Source organism: Ambystoma mexicanum, chromosome 7p, assembly GCF_040938575.1.
Source record: "Ambystoma mexicanum isolate Mex_15411 chromosome 7p, UKY_AmexF1_1, whole genome shotgun sequence".
NCBI classification, from domain to species: domain Eukaryota; kingdom Metazoa; phylum Chordata; class Amphibia; order Caudata; family Ambystomatidae; genus Ambystoma; species Ambystoma mexicanum.
The window spans coordinates 704,728,235-704,747,209 of record NC_090939.1 but is presented as its reverse complement, the minus strand read 5'-3'; the positions used below and the strand labels follow the sequence as shown (position 1 = coordinate 704,747,209).

Below are 18,975 nucleotides of genomic sequence, written 5' to 3'. Positions count from 1 at the left end.
GGTCTCAACACCTGCCACTTGTACACTCCTGGGCTGTCTCACCAGCCCAGGGGAATTAGCATTTGCATACACAGGTTCTGTAGCGGACCAGCACGCCCCTCGAGTTGCATGCACAAAACCTTCTTGGCTCCATCTAGACACTGATCCCTCGCCATCCTTCTGCTTTCTCGCACTGCAGTTCCTCAGCACCTCGGCTTCATGGTCTCTGGCCTCTGGTCCTGGGTAATTCTAGCATCTCGGTTTTCCTCTCAGCTTACTCTCCTGCTTGCTCTTCTGCTTGCTCTCCTACTCGCTCAAACTTCTGTGTCAGACTACACCTTTTATATTGAATAGACCAGTCAAGTGGAGTCAGGTGTGAAGGGTTCCTCTTAAATGCCTGACCTTGCCTGACTTCATTAGCGGGACATTTGAAGGTATTTCTATTATAGATTTCCCCCATGGTATTCCTGTGGGTAATCTTTACTGATCTTATTCGCTTCTTCCTCGTCTTAGTCTTTGTTGGAAATGGGGAGGGGGAGTTCGGGTGAGATTGAATTTGATATTGCTAGGCTATGTCACTACTGGTTGATTGGTAAACAAAAGATTAATCTCTCTGTATTGAATGATTCCGTATGTTATTTACTCGGATCTGCAAGTACTGGCCTGTGTAACTCTTCCCATAATCTGAACGAGGGGAGGAACTAGAAACACTGGAATTGAGGTTCGGTTTTTGTTTCACCTTTTTCCCCCTTTTCCTGGGGATACTCTGGGGCAATCAGTTGGTTTCTCTTTTGGGTTAGCGATGATAGAGCCTGCATAACCTACAAAGGCTTCTAGGATTTCTCAACCTATTATCCTGTTAGCATACTGCGTCTCTCCTAGGGTATTCTACTGACGGCGGCCCCTGTCTCCCCTACTCAGGTGATCCTCCCTCACTTGTCTACCCCCAGGGTTGGGATCCAAAAGTGATGGCTTTGCCCTGGCCACCTGATAGAGAATTCTCTGGGTCAACGTGGGAGAACACCCCTAGCTTTCTCACTAATAAGACCAATGAGTTCTGGAAGGGTGTATCAGAGAGTTAGAATTTTGTATTTGGAGCTAATGTGTCACTGAAAACTTCCCTATTTGTTCTAGGCGATGACAAACCAATACAGGACTTTCCTAAAGGTAGCAAAGCTTCCCTATTTTGCAGATTCGTGCTGCTGAAGCTGCGTCAGGTAACTCTGAAGACACTTAGTCCCCTGCTACCAACGTAGGGTCCTCAGTGGCTACTAGCCCCACTCCAGCAGGAGTAGGTGACTCAGTAGTTTGTGAAACTGGACTAGGGGCTACCGGCCACGCCGGTCCTTCCAACAAGCCCTCTGGAAGCACTCCAGGCCCTAAGGCTCTGAGAGTGTTCACTCTGGTGATCTCTTAGGCCCTCAATCGGGTAGCGCTGCGACTAACTCGGGATCAGGACGATCATTACCCAACAAATATGGGACAGGGATGGAGTCTTTCACTGCTACACAGCGCTGGGTTGTTTCACCTCACCAGCTGAACTCTTCTATCATCAAGGGGCACTTACTCTTTCCATCAAACCCACTTACTCTACAATCAGGCCCATCAATATACTGGCCTGGCTGTACCCACTGCCGGGTGACAGCAGTGACACTAGCCGCAGTGTCTCGGACCGCAGGAGTTTTGTGTCCATTGATATACAGATGTTCAAGATAGAGTTGAGTATTATTGGGAACTGGGATCACTTCGGGAGACATAGTACCGTTCCCACTCAGTGTAACCAATCCACATTCAGCCACTCCCTGGCCTAGTGGGAAGTCCTCCTCTAAGAGGCCCACACTAAGGATGGCCTCTTTTATGAGTCCAACATTCACTCGGGCTTGCTTGGGTAAGCCCTTGCAAGCAGTATCCCCTTTCCTATAGCCCAGCTCCTTACACACAAAACAACCTTCGGGTGGTGAGAACGTAGATGTCCCTGTGTTAGGGGTGCCTGTGATCTTCTTTTCGGTGTGCACGGCTGCACTAGAGTTTTGGGATTTCCCTTCGTTCTTTTGGGGACCTGCCTTCAAATAGGATTGGGTTGGACCTTTGTCCCTCCCATCCTTGTTTACTTTTTTGTCCACTGATTTCTCTTCTGGTTTGGGTCGCTGGCCTGAGCCTTTTTCTGGACTCGAGCACTCACAAACCTGTCGGCAGCCTTTGCAAGTTACCTAGGGTGATAATCTTGTCCACAAGATGCTAGTGTAGGTCAACCTCACAATTTCTCAATACATGCTCACACACAATTTAATTGTACATCCCTTTAAATGTGTCAACTTTTTTACCAGTCACCCATCCGATCAGATATTTCAATGACAAGTGTGTGAACGCTTCAAATGTCTCCCCACTTTTCTTTCCAAGCTCTCGGAAGCTCTTGAGATACTGTTCTGGTGTTTTACAGAACTTCCTGAGGAGGGCTGCCTTCATGCTCTCACAAACAAGCCTTTCCTCAGAAGTTAACTGAAAAATTGCATCAGTCCCTTGTGTCGGGAAATGACTCACCAGGGCTGCACCGCACAGTACCTCATCCGCCTCCTTTAGCCAAAAAGCCACATCAAGCACTTCAAACCAGTCAAAAATATCCTTCCACACTTCATAAGCCTGTACTAAGTCTTTGGGGATGTGCCGTTGGGGCTTATCCTGGGCACTCTGGTTTGAACCACTACTGCTGCTTTTGCTAGAGTCAGACCTGTTGGCCTCCTTCTCTTCAAACGCCAGCTTGCGCAGCTCTAGGGTGACCTTGTGCCGCTGTTTCTGTTCCGCTAGCGTTAGTCTCTTCTCCTTGAGCAGGAACTCTCAAGCTGCTATCTCATTAACAGCATGATCAATTACTGGGCTGCTTGAGACTGTGCTGATGCCTGGGACCTGCGGGATGCTGCACTAGCCCCTGTCCTAACTGACACTCTCGAGTGTCGAGAGACCACACTTGCCCACCGGCAGGATGATTGGCAAGAAACACTGCTCATGCAGACGTCCTCATCATTTTCCCTCTCTGGAAAGTCTTGTACGTTCGGGTACGCAGGGCCTAGACCATCCCCTGTGGTCTTCTACCCAAACACCCTCGCTTCTTCGCAAGCTTCAAGGCTGGTCAGCAACTCAGGTTTATTATCCTTAGTGGTGTGGGGGAAGTCCTCTCTCTTGACATAAGACACATAGGACATCCTTGGTCATGCCTTTTACAGTCTCCATGTCAAGCGCCATTACTATTACTAATACCTAGCAGTGACTAAACATTGCCTGAAACAGTACTTTTATCGTTGGGTGACTAAGATGTGCCCAAGGCTTCAACTGATCCGACCACTTGCCATCAATGTGACGATCGAGTTTCGGGGCACCAGTGGTCTGGGGATGAATATCGGTTTCTAAACCATCAATCAGCCCCACACCTCTAGTACACCTCTAGTACACTCTAGTACACCAAAAGGGATACAAACAGATTAGAACAATTATAACCCTCTTTATCCTATTTTGGTAACATGGACAGAACGGCAGGCTTATCTCTGCAAGGTTGTGGATCGTTGGTTAATTGCAACACAACGAAAATACAATTATTACCCAATGATAAAAGGGACTGTCCAGTTAAGGTTGTATAAACATATCGACTTTATTATTATTGCAACAGACAGTTCTAGAACACTACAAAATACAATCCACACCGTAAAGGAACACAGAGGACAGACAGTTTCACAAAGGAAAGGGCAGTACTCTGGATACTGACAGGAGGATAGTAGACAGGAGACAGCTGTGGGTATCAGACAGTCAGTAGTTCGGCAAGGGAGGCTGGACAGACGGCTGCAGGCTGGCCTACATGGCGGCTCAGGGTTAAGAATCGTCTCTGTGGTGGTTGGCAGATTTGGATCGCTGGTCAAGGTGTTTCGGACGGCTTTAGTGACTCCAGTGTGACAACAGTCAGTGATATAGCCGGTCGCGGTTCCAGGGCTCGACTGCCTCGCAAATGTCCTTAAGAGATGGACGCTGGTTGATGCTTATTGTGGCACTCCTCCAAGCTTCTTCGCAGGGCTTTGGGCTTCCTTTCAAGGTGGATGGCCCAAAGCTGAGGAGAGTGTTTGCAGGCAATGGCCTTGTCCTTTGTTCAGACACTCTTTGGCACATTCTACTTAGGAAGCTTGCTGGCAGACCCAAGCAGGGCATGCTGTGTGCTGGCTGGGTGTAAGTTCTGGAGCTGCTTGACGGGTCCTCCGAGTTCGGCATCTCACTCTGTTCCTGAGGAGATGTTTAGGGGAGGGATCTTGCTTCCCTCTTGGAAATCCTGGCCTTCCTTCACTAGCAGAAGATATAAGGCAGACTGTACCTTCAGCCAGGTTCCAAATGAGTCCTTCAGACTTACTCCTTTCGAAATCGTCAGATGATCTGCTAGGTGAGGGGTTCAGCCCTCCTTTAAAGCCAAATGTGCCCCAGTGATTGGTGCAGGCTAAGCCTACCTTAATGAACTAATCTTGGGTCCCCACCAACAATCTTCTGTAATGCGTGAGGTCAGAACCAGAGTGCTGTGCAACATTAAAGGTAAGGGGTGACAACATATACTCTTAGGTCCCACCCATCTTCCTGTCTGTTGTAGATCAACGTGTCTCTTGGGTTAACTGAGTCCTCTGTCACTCTTGATCAAAGCCCAGGTCTCCCTTGAAGTTTCTGATGACAGCACACTTTCGTCACCCTTAAATCACATACTTCTCCCTTTGAAAGGGGTGCGTTCTGCAGGGGTTGACTATGGTAGTAGTGGACCGAGAAATGCCATTCACTGCCTTTCATACCGATGGATGGGAACTAGCTTTAAGTTGATACATTGCATACCAAAGAGGTGTTAGTTCTGCATTCCTCTTGTCCGCCCTGCAACCAAGCCCCTTTGCAGGTTGGCCTTAATTATTTCTCATTAGTATGCGCTGCCACCAGCGGAATTAGACAATAGTGAGGCAGATCGATGGGGCTTTTGATATTTTAATTAGGCTGCCCATGGCTGGAGGAAGGTGTGCCTTTGCCTTTCTTGCGATGCTTTGATGTACCCATGGCTGTCACATTCCAGCTGCACATGACAGGGGAGGACGGTGCCTGTAGGCTGTGTCCTCCCGGAGTACACATGCTATCCATTTCATGCAGTGAGCAGGGAAAATGTGTGTGGAATGACCTCACACATTTTCGGAGGTTGATCTCCCATCATTCATTTTTATTACCAAAAATTCAAAAAAGCCCCGTCGAGCACACACTCCCCGTGCAGATGGTCAAATTCCTCACAGGTGGTGTGAGCGGACAGCTCTAGTTTTAATATCATTTATTCTTTTTGCCATCCTGGGAGTGTGAAGTATATCAGTTTGTGAAGGTGGCAGGCCTGGAGTTTGGTAGTTCAGTATAGCCATCAACATGGGGCTATTTTTGGGGCCTTTCTGAGTGGGTTATTGGTTTTCAAACATAATGTACTAGGTTCCCTAGGCATAAGTCTTCTTCCTGCACAATGTGTGTGAGTGGGACAGTGGGCCTTTGCTTTGTGTGGGGATGAATTCTGATGTGTGTTTCCTGTACTTTGCAACCAGGTCTGTGTTGTCCCAGTGTTTGACGTCGAATGCTTTTTAATGTGGGAATCTGTCAGTACATGTCATTAGTCATATGCTTTGAATTTGCTCTGCATTTTTCTTTTGAGTTTTGGGCTCTCAACTCCCCCATTCTTGTCTCGTGCGGATTGTCAATTTTTCCCATTTGGATTGTAAGTTTGTAGGAGAAGTGTGTGATGGGTAGCTATTAGCATGGATTATGCTGTTTGTGATAAAGAGAGGAGTGCTGTGTCTTAGAATGTGTTGATTGAATGTGTTTTTTGTGATTGTGTTGACTGTTAGGGAGGGAGAGCTGGCCCGGATGAAAGAAAGATAGCATTTTTTTCTGTATATTGTGGTTGAGAGGTAACAGAATGCTCATTGTGTGATTTGAATAAATGTTCAAGGTGTATATCTGTTGAGTGGACTTAGGGTCCTGTCCGTTTGTAGCTTAATGACTTAGAAGACATTACTCTTGTAATTTTAAGGCAGCCTTCTGCTTCTCTACACCATCCTTCTGTGTAATCCAACTCCCACCAGTTGATTATGACAAAGTACCCCAACTAGTGATCCACTGTACTGTCTAACATACTTGGTGACCTCTTCCAAGGGTGGTAACACCCGACAGACAGCAGCTGCCACTGTCTTAATGCAAAGAAGGAATCAATCGAAAGCTCGACCATGACTGTTGCAATTATTAGTGATGGCATTGCATCATCCACTTAGTTGACCCAATCAGTGCAAACTAGGATCCCAGAGCTGTGGCAACCTGTGGAGCACCTGCCATTGGTGCGGCACATGTCTTGCACTGTAGATCAAGCTGTGTGGTCACAACCATATGGTCATTGCTCTGTCCACTAGTCCACAAGTCCATTGTGAAGTGGACTTTCTGTCCCTCAGACTAGGCATGTCCAACTGCATACAGTACCTCATCATACAACTTTGGTAAACCCCTGATGCATGAAAAGTAACGTCAACTGGGAACTTGCCAGCATTGACTGGCAGAATCATCAACAGGCTAACAGAGAGCAAGTCACTCTCTCATGCATCCTGTGACATTTTTTACCATGCCGCCATCGCACCACCCTGGCATGTATGGCTAGTATTACTAAGGGGAGAATATCTGGGGAATCCCGTGCAATGGTGGTACATAAGCAATGGTTTTTTGGATGATAGTAGTTAATTTGTGGTTCATACAAATATTTAATTGTAACTTTAGTGGACACAAAAGTCAGAGAGCTGAAGGACTGTCCTCATAATTAACCTTCACCAGGTGCTTTCCATTTTGACATTAACTCTATGTGACTTCTGTGAAAGTTTTAGTTTAAGATATGTCCCTTAAGGGTGAGTGATTCAATGCTTTTTTCTACCTCTTACTTAAGCCATGCAGCTTAATATGCCATGCTCTTATCTATTCCTTCTCTGTAAATGGGGAGCGTAGGTCTAAATCTGTCTGTTATGAGTACCCTTTCAATTGCACATTTGTTGATAACAAAAGAGAAAATTAATTTTTACTCCTTGGACCAGCAACTGTACTTTTCAAAGCTTCGGAAATAACAAAATGGTGTATATCTTTAAAGTGTTTATTAAAACATTTAGGATTAAGCAATCATTTGTTTGTTCTTTAATCACCATAACTCATAACACCAATTCATCACAATATGTTATCTACAATTATGATGTCAATTTTTTAATCCATTCCCATTAAAAAATCAACATGCGTTGGCTTTGAGAAATAAAAAAACAGTAATTAATTCAATTGTAATTCTAATTAATTCAATTCATTTTAAACATGTCTGCTTGTTGCACCTGGAACAAAAATGATGATATCAATGGGTGCTTTTCAAAACAACATTATCTTAGTCTGTTCTCTTTTTGTCAATCACTCTAACAATTATTGCTTCTAAAATCTAGTCTGTTTCTGGCTTATTAAGGGTGCAGATTAATCTGTGTTATGTTGTCTGTACAGTGATGCTAAATTCTCGCTACTTCAGATATCATCTGTCCTAAATCCTTTCGTTAAAAAACAATGCTTAAGACAACCTGTTCCAAAACAACATATGCAGACAAACTTTCCTTGTAGACTTTCAAAACGGGAACTTCCCCTGTGTTTACATGAGCAAATCTTCAAATGCTCCGAATTCAATGGAACCAGTCCTTTCTTTTACAAAAGCAAAACTTCAAGATAACCTATTTCCTCTACTTTAACTTCAGGATATGCATAATCAAAATGCTATGTCCCTGTCTCTTTGCAAATGGAAAAATATGTTACTTAATTCATGTTGCAGCACTTTCATGCTTCAAAATGGATTAACATGGCATACCTAATACGTTGGCTGGCTTGAAGATAACTTGGACCCCATCTTTGTCTTTGTCTCTGACTGGCATGCTGTTGTGTCAAATTACCGCATTGCCCAACTATGAGTTTGTGGGTGAGGTGGAGGAAAACCTCTAGCAACAAGCTGGAGGTATTTTGACCACCTTACCATACAAAATTGGCCAATTCGGCAATAATACGGCCAATATCCCCCATGGAGTCCTATGGACTCCAATTAATGGGGACTAACACCTCCTACTGCCACTTGTTATCCAGCGGTAACACCGCCAGACCAAGTGGCCGTGAAGTTAATGCAGTTTGGTGGTATCTCTTTGGATTTACCACCAAGATACCACCAAACGCATAATGAGGCCCAATGTTTGCAGAAAGTAACTGCTAAAAATGAAGAAAACAAAAATCACCCAAATGTGTATATATATATATATATATATATATATATATATATATATATATGTAAACACATGGAGGATAGAAAAAACCTGCACTCCATGCAGGAGGTCAGTAGATCCCAACAAATGAAAAAAAAACTCGAATCCAGATAAGTGGAAAAGTCGAGTTTAATGAATGGTAAAAAATACAAAATAAATGGCAAAAACACACAGCAAGCAATACAGGACGCCTAGGCAGTGTCCTTAACGACGCGTTTCGCGCTTCCCTGAGCGCTTGATCACGTTAGGAGGACGTGTTGAAAATGAAAGTAAATATTGTAGACTGGTCCTTCTTCCATGTTGCCAACCAACCTAAGCTCACAACCTTGCATGAAACCATAGCGGCCATTTTAGAGTGTGGTCAAGAAGCTGCTTTAACCATAGAGAGTGCAAGTTTAGATACAACAGTAAAATACAGAGCACATTAAAATCCCGCACTATAAATGCTGAAACGAAAAGTTGATAAATAGACAAGTCAGACAATACAGTGGATGTCAAAACACATTGCTGTACAAGAATTAGTACACATGAGCAAAAATTAGAATTAATAAAGAGTCCGTAGCTGTGACATGGTACAAATATTTTACTATAAGAGCTTAAAAGCTAATCATGCCAGTGGCAAGCAAGTCTAAATACATAAATGTATAAGAATGAAATGCAAGTGCATATCTTCGCTAACCATTGCAGTATGTAATATATGCTCCCAGAGTAGAAAACAGCTTGGACAAACCTATATGTAACTTGCACGATAAAAACATATAGCAAACTGCAATATAAAGTGCTAGTGCATTGGACCGTAAACATAACACACTAACCATGTAGCCTAGTCAACAAGGTAGGCATAAACAATTCATGGGGGATTTAAAAACAGTCAGTGAATGTATATATATTTGTGAAAGTGTGTTTGTATGTTCGGGGTTGGCTCCAGCCCCATAAAAATTGGTGGGCTGAAATGTTGTTCCAAGGTCAGCATACCAGTCTGGGGTGTACTGGCAAAAGTGAAATTTGACCAAACCCACCCATTCGCCCTTCAGAGGGCGGGGGCCGGTCCTGTGCTATAAGTATGGGCGTTTCTGGGAGATTGTGTTGGCTCCAGCCCCAGAACAGTTGGTGGGCTGAAGCTTTGGTCCGAAGTCAGCATACCAGTCTGGGGGGTACTGGCGAAAGTGAAATCTGACCAACCCCACCCATTCGCCCTGCACAGGGCAGTGTCCTGCTGTGTTCTATCACAATGTAGGTGATTTCGGGAGATAGGCGATTTTGCGACTTTGTTTTACAAAAATAGGAAGTTAAGACACAAGGAGCCTCATTACACGGTAACTATTAGCGCCATGGTTGCCGCCGGTATTTTACCGTGTCCACCTTGGTGGATGGCAGAATTACCGGCCTACTCCAAGGTGAGCGGGGCGGTAATTCCCCATTCACCAAGGCACTTCCCCATTCCCATTTTGCCCCCATAGGGCTCAATGGGAATGGGGAAGGAGGTAATTATGGTACCGCAAATTGCAGTACCGTAATTAGCACCAAGGTAACTTTGCGGGCCCGTTCCTTAACGGCTGGTAAAACCAGCCATTGAGGTCGATCCGGCAAAGGGACCTCGTAGTAAGGCGGTAAGGGTTTACCGGTGCCCTTACCGGTACCGGTAAACCCTTCCCGCATAGCATGTAATGAGGCCCAAGGTCAGCATACCAGTCTGTAGTGTACTGGCGATAGTGACATTTGACAAACCCCACCCATTTGCCTTGCACAGGGGTGGAGTGGGGTCTGGCACTGTGCTATCAGTATAGGCGATTTCGGGAGATTGACGATTTTGCGATTCCATAAAAATGGGAAGTTAGGACACAATATAACATACACAAGGCTATAGCAGACCCCCACGTGCATGTCAGCTACAGACCCGGGCAACACCTGGGGGTACTGCTAGTTATTTTATAAAAGTGAGCACTAGAAATAGTTCAACATATCTAAAAAAAAAACACCTCTGACCAAGAGCCGCATGATTTAAAGGAGGCCTGAATCAGGATTTGAAGTATGCCTGAGGGCACGTGGTAAGTCAGGAAGATGATGACAAGCGTTACCAGATAACTCATTTTTCTTCAAAGATAGTTTCTTTATTAGAGTTTAACAGGGTCCTTTCACATCTTTTCCCAGTGAGAGTAGGTTGCTCTGTGCTGCATCTCAACATCTCTCAATCTGCAAGGTCTGCTGGAGAGGGGATCCACATGCAAACCAAGTTTACAGACACGTTATTTCCCATTTGCAGCTTTGCAGCTTGGTGTGATCATTTTCCCTATTCAGGGATTGGCTGGACCACCTGGGGTTGCCGCACAAAGGTGTTTTTAATTTATGTATAACCACTTTCCCCCTACCATGGATCGACTCTCTAAAAGGCAAGTACACCATCTCGGATCTGCATGAGTTGTGCATGCACCATGTAAAGCCCCCACCGAACCCCACAAGTAGGACCGGTGGGAACTGTGTCTCTGCTGCTCTTTGCGGCTGCTTTTACGGGGTCGGGGTGAGCATGTTTCTGATAGCTTATATGAGGTTAAGCTTGGGGGTTCTCAAAACGCATCAGTAACCCTGGGTCCAGGCTTACAGGGTACATGGTAGTATCACTTGTATAATAATTTATCCATGAAAGCTTTCACATTTAAAACACGATAAATAATCCCAATACATTTGTTTATCACATTATACAAACTTTAGATATATGATATACAAAAATGTATAATACCATATAAAGAAATAATATGATACTTAATTACAATAAGAAGGAGAGGATGTTAAAAACTATAAAACAGTGGTTCTATTTCTTAAATACAATGCACGAGCTATGAACTTTGATAAAGCACACGATCCCACTGTGTCATTGGCCCAAAGTAAATAGAAATGCCGGCCTATATTTCGGCCCCTCAAAATAGGGCAGAGAAAATAGCATCTCTCAGGTGGACATATTTCGTGAAAAAGAACAATGCATGGAAAGAACTCTCAGGCATATTGGGGGAAAGGGACAACATGTTGCTGTTTCCTCCTCTCCAATATGCCAAAAGTGATGTCTGATATTAAGAATAAGATAATTAAAACAAAGGGCCTCATTCCGAGTATGGCGGGAAGGGATACCGGTCACCGTTAACGAGACCAGTGCCGGTAATCCCTTACCGCCACATTCCGAGTCCCCTTTGCGCCCTCGTCCTTAACGCCTGCTTTTAGCAGGCGTTAAGGACGAGGGCGCAAAGGGGCTTTTTAGCCAATAACGGTGACCGTAAAGTACGGTCACCGTTATTTGCAATTTCCCCATTTCCATTGAGTCCTATGGGGGCTCATTTGGGAATGGGGAAGAGCCCTGGGGAATGGGAAATTACCGCCCTGGTCAACTCGGAATAGGGCGGTAATTTCCCATTCCACCAGGGCGGTGCCGGTACGGGTCCGGTGCCGACCAAAGCGCTACTACCGCCATTGGTTAGCGCCGGACTCGGAATGAGGCCCAAAGTCTTTAAATTAGTAACTGTTTCCTCAAAAAACTGCTGTGTTTGAGGTAGGGCTGAGGGGCACTCCAACTCGAGATTGCCAATAACATGCTATCAAGCAGTTGACCTAGTTCAGTTTCCTCACGGTTCCGTTTCTTCTACATTTTGTTTTGTTTTGTCCCGTCTACCAGGATATTAGAAAAAGGACTATTGTACCTCTTCTTAAAGATGTAGGCTTTATTCTAGCCAGACCTGCCCTGATATACCTGCTGAGAGCTGAAACTACCCCAGTGGCATGGGGCTGTTTAGAATTTCTGAGAAAATCTTGGCATCGGCCAGAGAAATTGTTTGGAAGATGAAATAGTACTTGCATGTTATATTAATCTAATGCTTTGTAACACTTATGATGAATAAATTGTGTTTGCATATGGTTTCTGTTTTTAACTGCTTCGAGTATTGTTGTAAGATCTGTGTATAGTTGTTTTTAAAATTGGTTTATGTTTTCTTTTATCCGAATAATGTTTATTGATGATGAAGTAAGTACAATAGCTCTTCATATTAGTGAGATAGATGACTTCTGCATTTGGGAGCTAAAAACAGCATGGCTGGAAAGCTAGACCATGTGCAACACTTTTGTATAAATTGCAACCAAGAATTTTCAGACCACAATCAGAATTGAGCAAATTTAGCAAGATCAAGTTAGTGAGTTTAGCTTGCTTATTGATTGCAGTTTTGAGAAAAAGGGACAATGCTGTAAGCTTGACCTTTTTCTTTGAGATATCCAAGCTGATCTCATTATGCATAGCAAATATTCGAGCAGATTTGGGAAGAGCCCCCTACGAACATTGTTTTGCATCATTGTAGACGAGATGCATTTGGGTGTCCCAGAAACCCATCCCATATAGAGCAACTGATTTAGCCTTTGCTTCATAGGCATATAGCAGCATATCAAAGGGCGTGTGCCCTAAAGCTCTTGCCAAAAGTAAATATGCCTGCAAAGTTTCGGCCAGTCTTATGTCCTCCCTATCTATATGCGTGGTTTATTTAAAAGTTTGTTTAAAATGTAGACTCGCAAATAATCATACTCTCATACTCAATTTATGGTCACACTTACTGAACAAAAAGTATGGTGCCTTGTTGCAGATTTTTTTCTCAAAAACAAGGATTGCAGATTTGCTTGGATTCACAGGGTATGGGATACTCTCCACTATTCTGAATCTGATTTCTTAAAGGGACAATAGTGGCAGCGATGTGGTGGCCCCTTGCCCCAGGGCCCTAAATGCTATGGGGGCACCAGGGGATGCAGTACATTCTACTCCACATCACATGGCGGGTGATTGGTCTCGACCCCCTAAGTCACCCTCCCTCACACACACAAACATCGTAAAGGCCCAGCAGGGGACATCGTGAAAGGGGATTGCCCTCTGTTTTGAAAGTAGTCATTGCTCCCCCAACCTTCATGTGTGTTGGTTCTCCTTGCAACACTGGTGCCTCTTAAAATGTCTTCTCTTTGGTTTCAAATCCAATTACAGACTGCCCTAGTGGCCCCTCTAGTAGGTGAACTCTGTCTCGCTTGACTACTCATCCTACAAGTCCACACCCTACTCAAAATTACAATTCCCTGCATTCTGCTTGAAATGTCACCTGCTTTTGCTCCTTCACTCTTCTTGCTCTCTACCACCAGAACACCCAATGACCTGACAAAAAATACATAACACATTATCATGCCTTCAAGACACTTCTTAAATCTTACCTTTTAGCAGCGGTGTGGGGGAGTTGTACCTGAGAACTACCATTATATGAAACTTCGCCCAAATACCAGACTTCCCCATCCTTGTTCCCTCTTGTATCCTTCTCTTCCTCTTCTGGGTCATATTATGCTCACTAACCACTATTGTAAAGAGCCCTGATAGAGTATTGCTGTGTTCACTGTGGTTATTGGTATATGTACAGCATTTTTTTTTATAAAGGCAATGCACTTTCTCGCTTCAATAAATATGAATAAACATAAATACCTTCATCGATGGAAACGGGAAGTGCATAAGGAGTGTTGATAGGAGCAGGAGGAATATGTGCATGGGGTGGGTGGGGGGGGGACGTTTACCATGGTCCACAAATTTAATTAGAAAAAAAGTTTTAAAAAACCAACTATTTTTCAGACAGAATTGTTTTATTGTCTTTACGTATTTTCAATATAAAATTAATTATTTTTACCTCCTTGTTCATTCCTCTTCATTTTCTCTCGGAGGGATAATATTACACATGTAGGCGGGTTGTGTTGCCACAACAATTATGCACATTTGAGAACATGTTCACTGTTAATGTACACCCCTAAAACATTGGCTCTCCTCTGACCGCTTTCTTTCCTCTGTGTTCACATTTTCATGCAATTACCTTCTTTTGTTTTGCAGCTAAACCAAGTCCTAAATGAAATGAGCAGGATTTACAGCACTACCAACGTATGCGATGAAACAAAATGTCTGCTACTAGAACCAGGTACACTTGGCTGGATTTAAGTGGTTGCTTATGTTGTAAAAGTCAAGGGAATCCCTGAACAATGCAGTGATGTGTTCTGTTCATTTAAGCCTTAAGGGCCCGATTGAAGGAAAAGTGCGCATTTATGCCGCCAAGACCGCGTTCTAAGATCGACACTGCGCAAGCCTGCATGCAGAATAAAACATGCACGCCCCTCGTATTCATGGAATGTTCTGCGCAAATTAAGCATATACGCAAGTCGCAGCTGGAACTCCCCTGACACGCCCCCACGCAAAGCAAAAATAGATAGAACAGCTACCTTTGCATGCTCACCTGGGCACACATACACGCACCCTTCAAACAGTGCATGGGGTTCCCGGAAATCGGGCCTGCATCTCGGGGACCATTCACAGGGTCCCACGTAACTGTTACCGGCACTCCGACAACATGGGTACGATTCATCGCAACTCGGGTAAAACTCTGAAAATCTGCATGCAAACCCCCATAAACCTTTCCTGCACCACACTATACTGTGTCTGCGCATCCTTAAATTAGCTCGGAACCCCCACTGTGTACACACACCCCTAAATCTGACTCCTGATCTTAGTTCTGCGCGCTGATTTCCATGCGCAAGTGTCTGTATGCCTGCCTTCAGGTGGCGATGAGGGCTTTGCGTGCCCATTTCCCTGCTGAGAGGTTGCGCATCGGTTCCATAAATATGTATCGTTCCGTGCAATAGTGCACGTGTGATGGACTGACTGTGCGCTGTCCCTTGTAACGCCAACATTTTCATTTTTTTTCCTCATTTTACACGTTACACCCCCTTCCAACCCTCTGAGCAAGACACACCCATGCTCTGTGTGGTGTTTCGTGCAAGGCACTCGGCTACTCTCAGAGATGTGCAGAGACTGCATAAAGTCCCTGCAAGGTGCAAAAAAAGTGCCACACAGTCGATTCCATGAATCTACAAACAGGATTTTGCACGCAGTTTGGGGCATTAATCAGGCCCTAAATGTCACACTTTGATTGTAAATGTGTTAACATTTTAAAACTACTATAAGTGGCAAAAACAGTAACCTATCTAATCATTAGTTCCTAAAGTAAAATGTGCACTTTCCTACATAGGGCCACTAATACGAGGTTGGTGGTAATTTGTCAGTAAATCTACTGAATTACCGCCAAACTCGCTTATCTTTGCGGCTACTTGGTCTCGTTGGTTTACCAGGTGATTCCAAGTGGTGGAACAGCAGTGTAATCACCATTTTTGGAGTCCATGGGCCTCCATGAGGATTTCGGATGATATTTGGCCTTAAAGTTGAGGATTTTACTCCATCATGATGTTTGAGGAAAATGCTCCACTTCAAGGTCAAACGTATAGTTTGGCCGTGCAATAAAAACAGTGGATGTTCCGTTACTGCTCAAAAAAAGTGAAATTACCACCAGCTTTTTCCTGCACCGCCGAACTTGTAATGAGGCCGATAGTGTTTAGCAACTAATATTTTTCACTGTATGTCTGAGTCATGGGAATGTGTGCTACAACAAATCATAAGATGCCTCTGAGCATCTCATATCTGCATATGCTACCTTATACCTGATTCACAAAGCCTAAAAATTGAGCAAATCAAGAAATGCTTGAAACATCTCATGAATAATGGGGCACATTTTCAAAAACTCATGCACATTTTAAAACAGTGCAGAGGATGCACGTGTTCACCTTATTCTGAAAGGTGATCGGCACATTTCAGAGTCTGTGCAGCAGCGCAAAAGATTAGCTGGCCAGCCCCCTTATATATATATATCAGTGTCTGATGTGTGCTTGTAATGTACAACGATGGTGCTGGGAGTGCATTTCACACCAACATTTCATTGTGAAAGAATACCGCATTTCTATCCGAAATGCAAGTGTGACAGCAGTGGTTCAAACTACTTCTGTCACACCTTAAAAAAAATACATGATAGGATCAGGAATGACCTTGTCATGCAATGTGCATCTTCCAGCCCCTGTTTGGAATAGGTGCAGGGTGATGCAGAATGCATGTGTTTGTCTTCAGAGCATTTCAATGTGCATCACATTTTTGATCCAGAACACACACACACACACTTAAATGTGCAAAAAGGCTTCCTTATTTGCACAAATGCGAAAAGGAGATTTTCAAGTGTACCTGAATGTGTACATTTAGCACTGGATTCATTGAAAAATGTGCATTCATCCCGCAAGGGCCTCGCACCATGAACAATACTGCACATTCTCTGCGTATTCATGGAATTCTTCACGCAAAGTAACCGTATATGCAAGTTGTACCCAGAACGCCCCTGACACTTCCCCATGCAAAGCAAACACAGCTACAACAGCCACCTTTGCGTGCTCCCTCAGCGCAAGTAGATGCTCCCATCAAACAGTGCGTGGGGTGCACTGCAAGCAAGCCTCCATTGCAGGGTCCCCCGTAAATGTTACCAACACCCTGACAACAAGGGTACGATACTTCGTAACTCAAGTACAACTCGGAAAATCTGTGTACGAACCCTCGTAAACCATTACTGCACCGCGCTACACTGCATACACGCACCCCTAAATCCGATATGCAAACCCAACTCTGTGCTGAGATTCCTATGTGCAAGTGTCTTCACGCCTATCTTCAAGTGGCAGAGAGATCGAGGGATGTGTGTGGACAATTCACGGGTTACATCCATGAATACGCTTTGTTGTGTGCATTTTTGTGCCTGTCCCTCGTAATGCCCACATTTTCCCTTGTTCTTCCTCATTTTCTGAGTTCTGCTCCCTACTACGCCCTCTGTGCAGGCCTCGCCCACACTTTGCATGATGTCTCGCGCAAGGCACTGGACCGCTCGCAGAGACGTGCCGAGCCTACATGAAGTCCCTGCATAGTAGGAAAAAGTACCACGCAGTCGATTCCATGGGCCTCATTTCGAGTCCAGTGGTAACCCTGCCGGACTCATAACATATTACCAGCACCTGACTTCGCGCTGCCACCAGGACATTACAAGTCCGGCGGCCCGGGAAGTCCGGCGCCGGTAAAATGTTAGTCCCCATTCCCATAGAGTTCCATTGGGAATGGGCAATCGGAAGTGCCGGCATCGTGAATCAACAAATGGATTTTACACAAGGTTTGGTGCACAAAGTCCCTATTTTTCACACAGAAAATTCCATGAATCGGGCCCTTATTACCCTATGTTGATTTATAACGTTCACAGCTACCACCAGAGGGCAGTCTCCAGGTGAGTATATTCAGATGTTATTTCTTCGTAGGCTGCACCTTTTTTTGGTGCAAGTGATGAGGTGCACTAACACATCTCATCACTTGTGCCAAAATATGTATTGAGAATCTAGTCTACTATGCGACACCTGCACATTTCCTCCAGCTTTAGAGATGTGAATCAGATATAAAGATGTAGGTGCACATCTGAGCTGCTCACTTGCTCCTGATTTGCATTCGTGGAGCAAATATTTGTGACTAAAGCCTTATGCTTTCATGAATAAATATTCCTCATGTCTGAAGCAGGCAAAAAGGGACTGAAACTTCATTGTGCGAGGTCTTCTTCTCAGTAACATTGATTTCAATTCCTGGAATTAATGAGGAGCAGCATTATGTGTAAATGTAACCCTAAAATGCATTCAGACCATTTTCTTTCATCTAAATTGCTACTGTTTTTTTTTACAAACGGTAATTTTGCAGATTAATAAACTGTTTGGTTCTAATATGTATAAACCTTTGCTCATATCTTTTGCATTAAGCAATATGCAAAATATGTATAAACCTTCGCTCATATCTTTTACATTTGCAATATGCAAGCATGCTTAAAATTGTCAAACGTTATGATCACCGGCTAAATTGCAGGCAGTTAAGGGTTTGCTCAAATCCAAAGAAGGATAATCCTATATCCAGTGGCATAGGACAAAACTTGGGGTCCCACCTGCGAGCCATGCTGAGGGGGCCCCACCTAAGCTCGTAAACAAAGCACAGGGCACACCACACTCCAGCCTGCCTGGACCACCACATGTGTGCAATGTCCATGATGGCCATGCTGCTGCAGGGCTACGCACTGCTCCAGGTGAAAGATGTTAGTATGTTTTTTAATCAAAGCTTTAGTGTTTCACCTAGCCTGACCCTAAAATACACTGGTTATTTTATTGGAGGGTGTAAATATTTGCCACAAGTATGAAATTGTGACCAAGCGTAATGCGGGAGCCCAAACCGACGATAAGGGGCTCCAGGGGTGAGGGGGAGAATGTCAGGGGACATTTTCGGAATAATGGGTTCTAATAGTTTAGACAGTGCACTTTTTTGTGTGAAAAATTGGGTAAAAGGCCAGAAAATGTGCAATTGGTTCTGTAGGCCAACTCATGATAAAATCCAATAAATCCAAATCACCAAAAGTGCACAGGAGCATTTCCTAATGCACATGCCTTTGCCAGCGATATATGTCAGTAAAAAACACATGTTCATGCTGGCTGTTCCCATACATTTTCATTCTGGATCCACAAATAAATGCCATTATTCACATATAAGAACATACCCATGTGTGCATTGCACAAAATGTCAATAATTATACAAATTACGTGTCAAAGCTGGCTCTGCCAATATATGACAGTACCCCTATGTAAGAACATACTCTTGTTGGATTGGCAATTAAAAGTGCCATACCCAATTAGAAAACAGGTCCAAACTGTTTCCAATGTGGGT

The 18,975-nt window shown here is 44.2% G+C and overlaps 1 protein-coding gene across 1 annotated transcript in view; it reads left to right on the top strand.

Annotated features, from left to right (window-relative positions):
- Positions 1 to 18,975, top strand: part of ACE2 (angiotensin converting enzyme 2) — a 475,687-nt gene that overhangs the window by 70,280 nt on the left and 386,432 nt on the right. Inside the window, exon 3 of the mRNA XM_069635599.1 lies at positions 14,209 to 14,293. Coding sequence (XP_069491700.1) covers positions 14,209 to 14,293 — 85 coding nt within the window. The remainder of the gene's footprint in view (positions 1 to 14,208; positions 14,294 to 18,975) is intronic.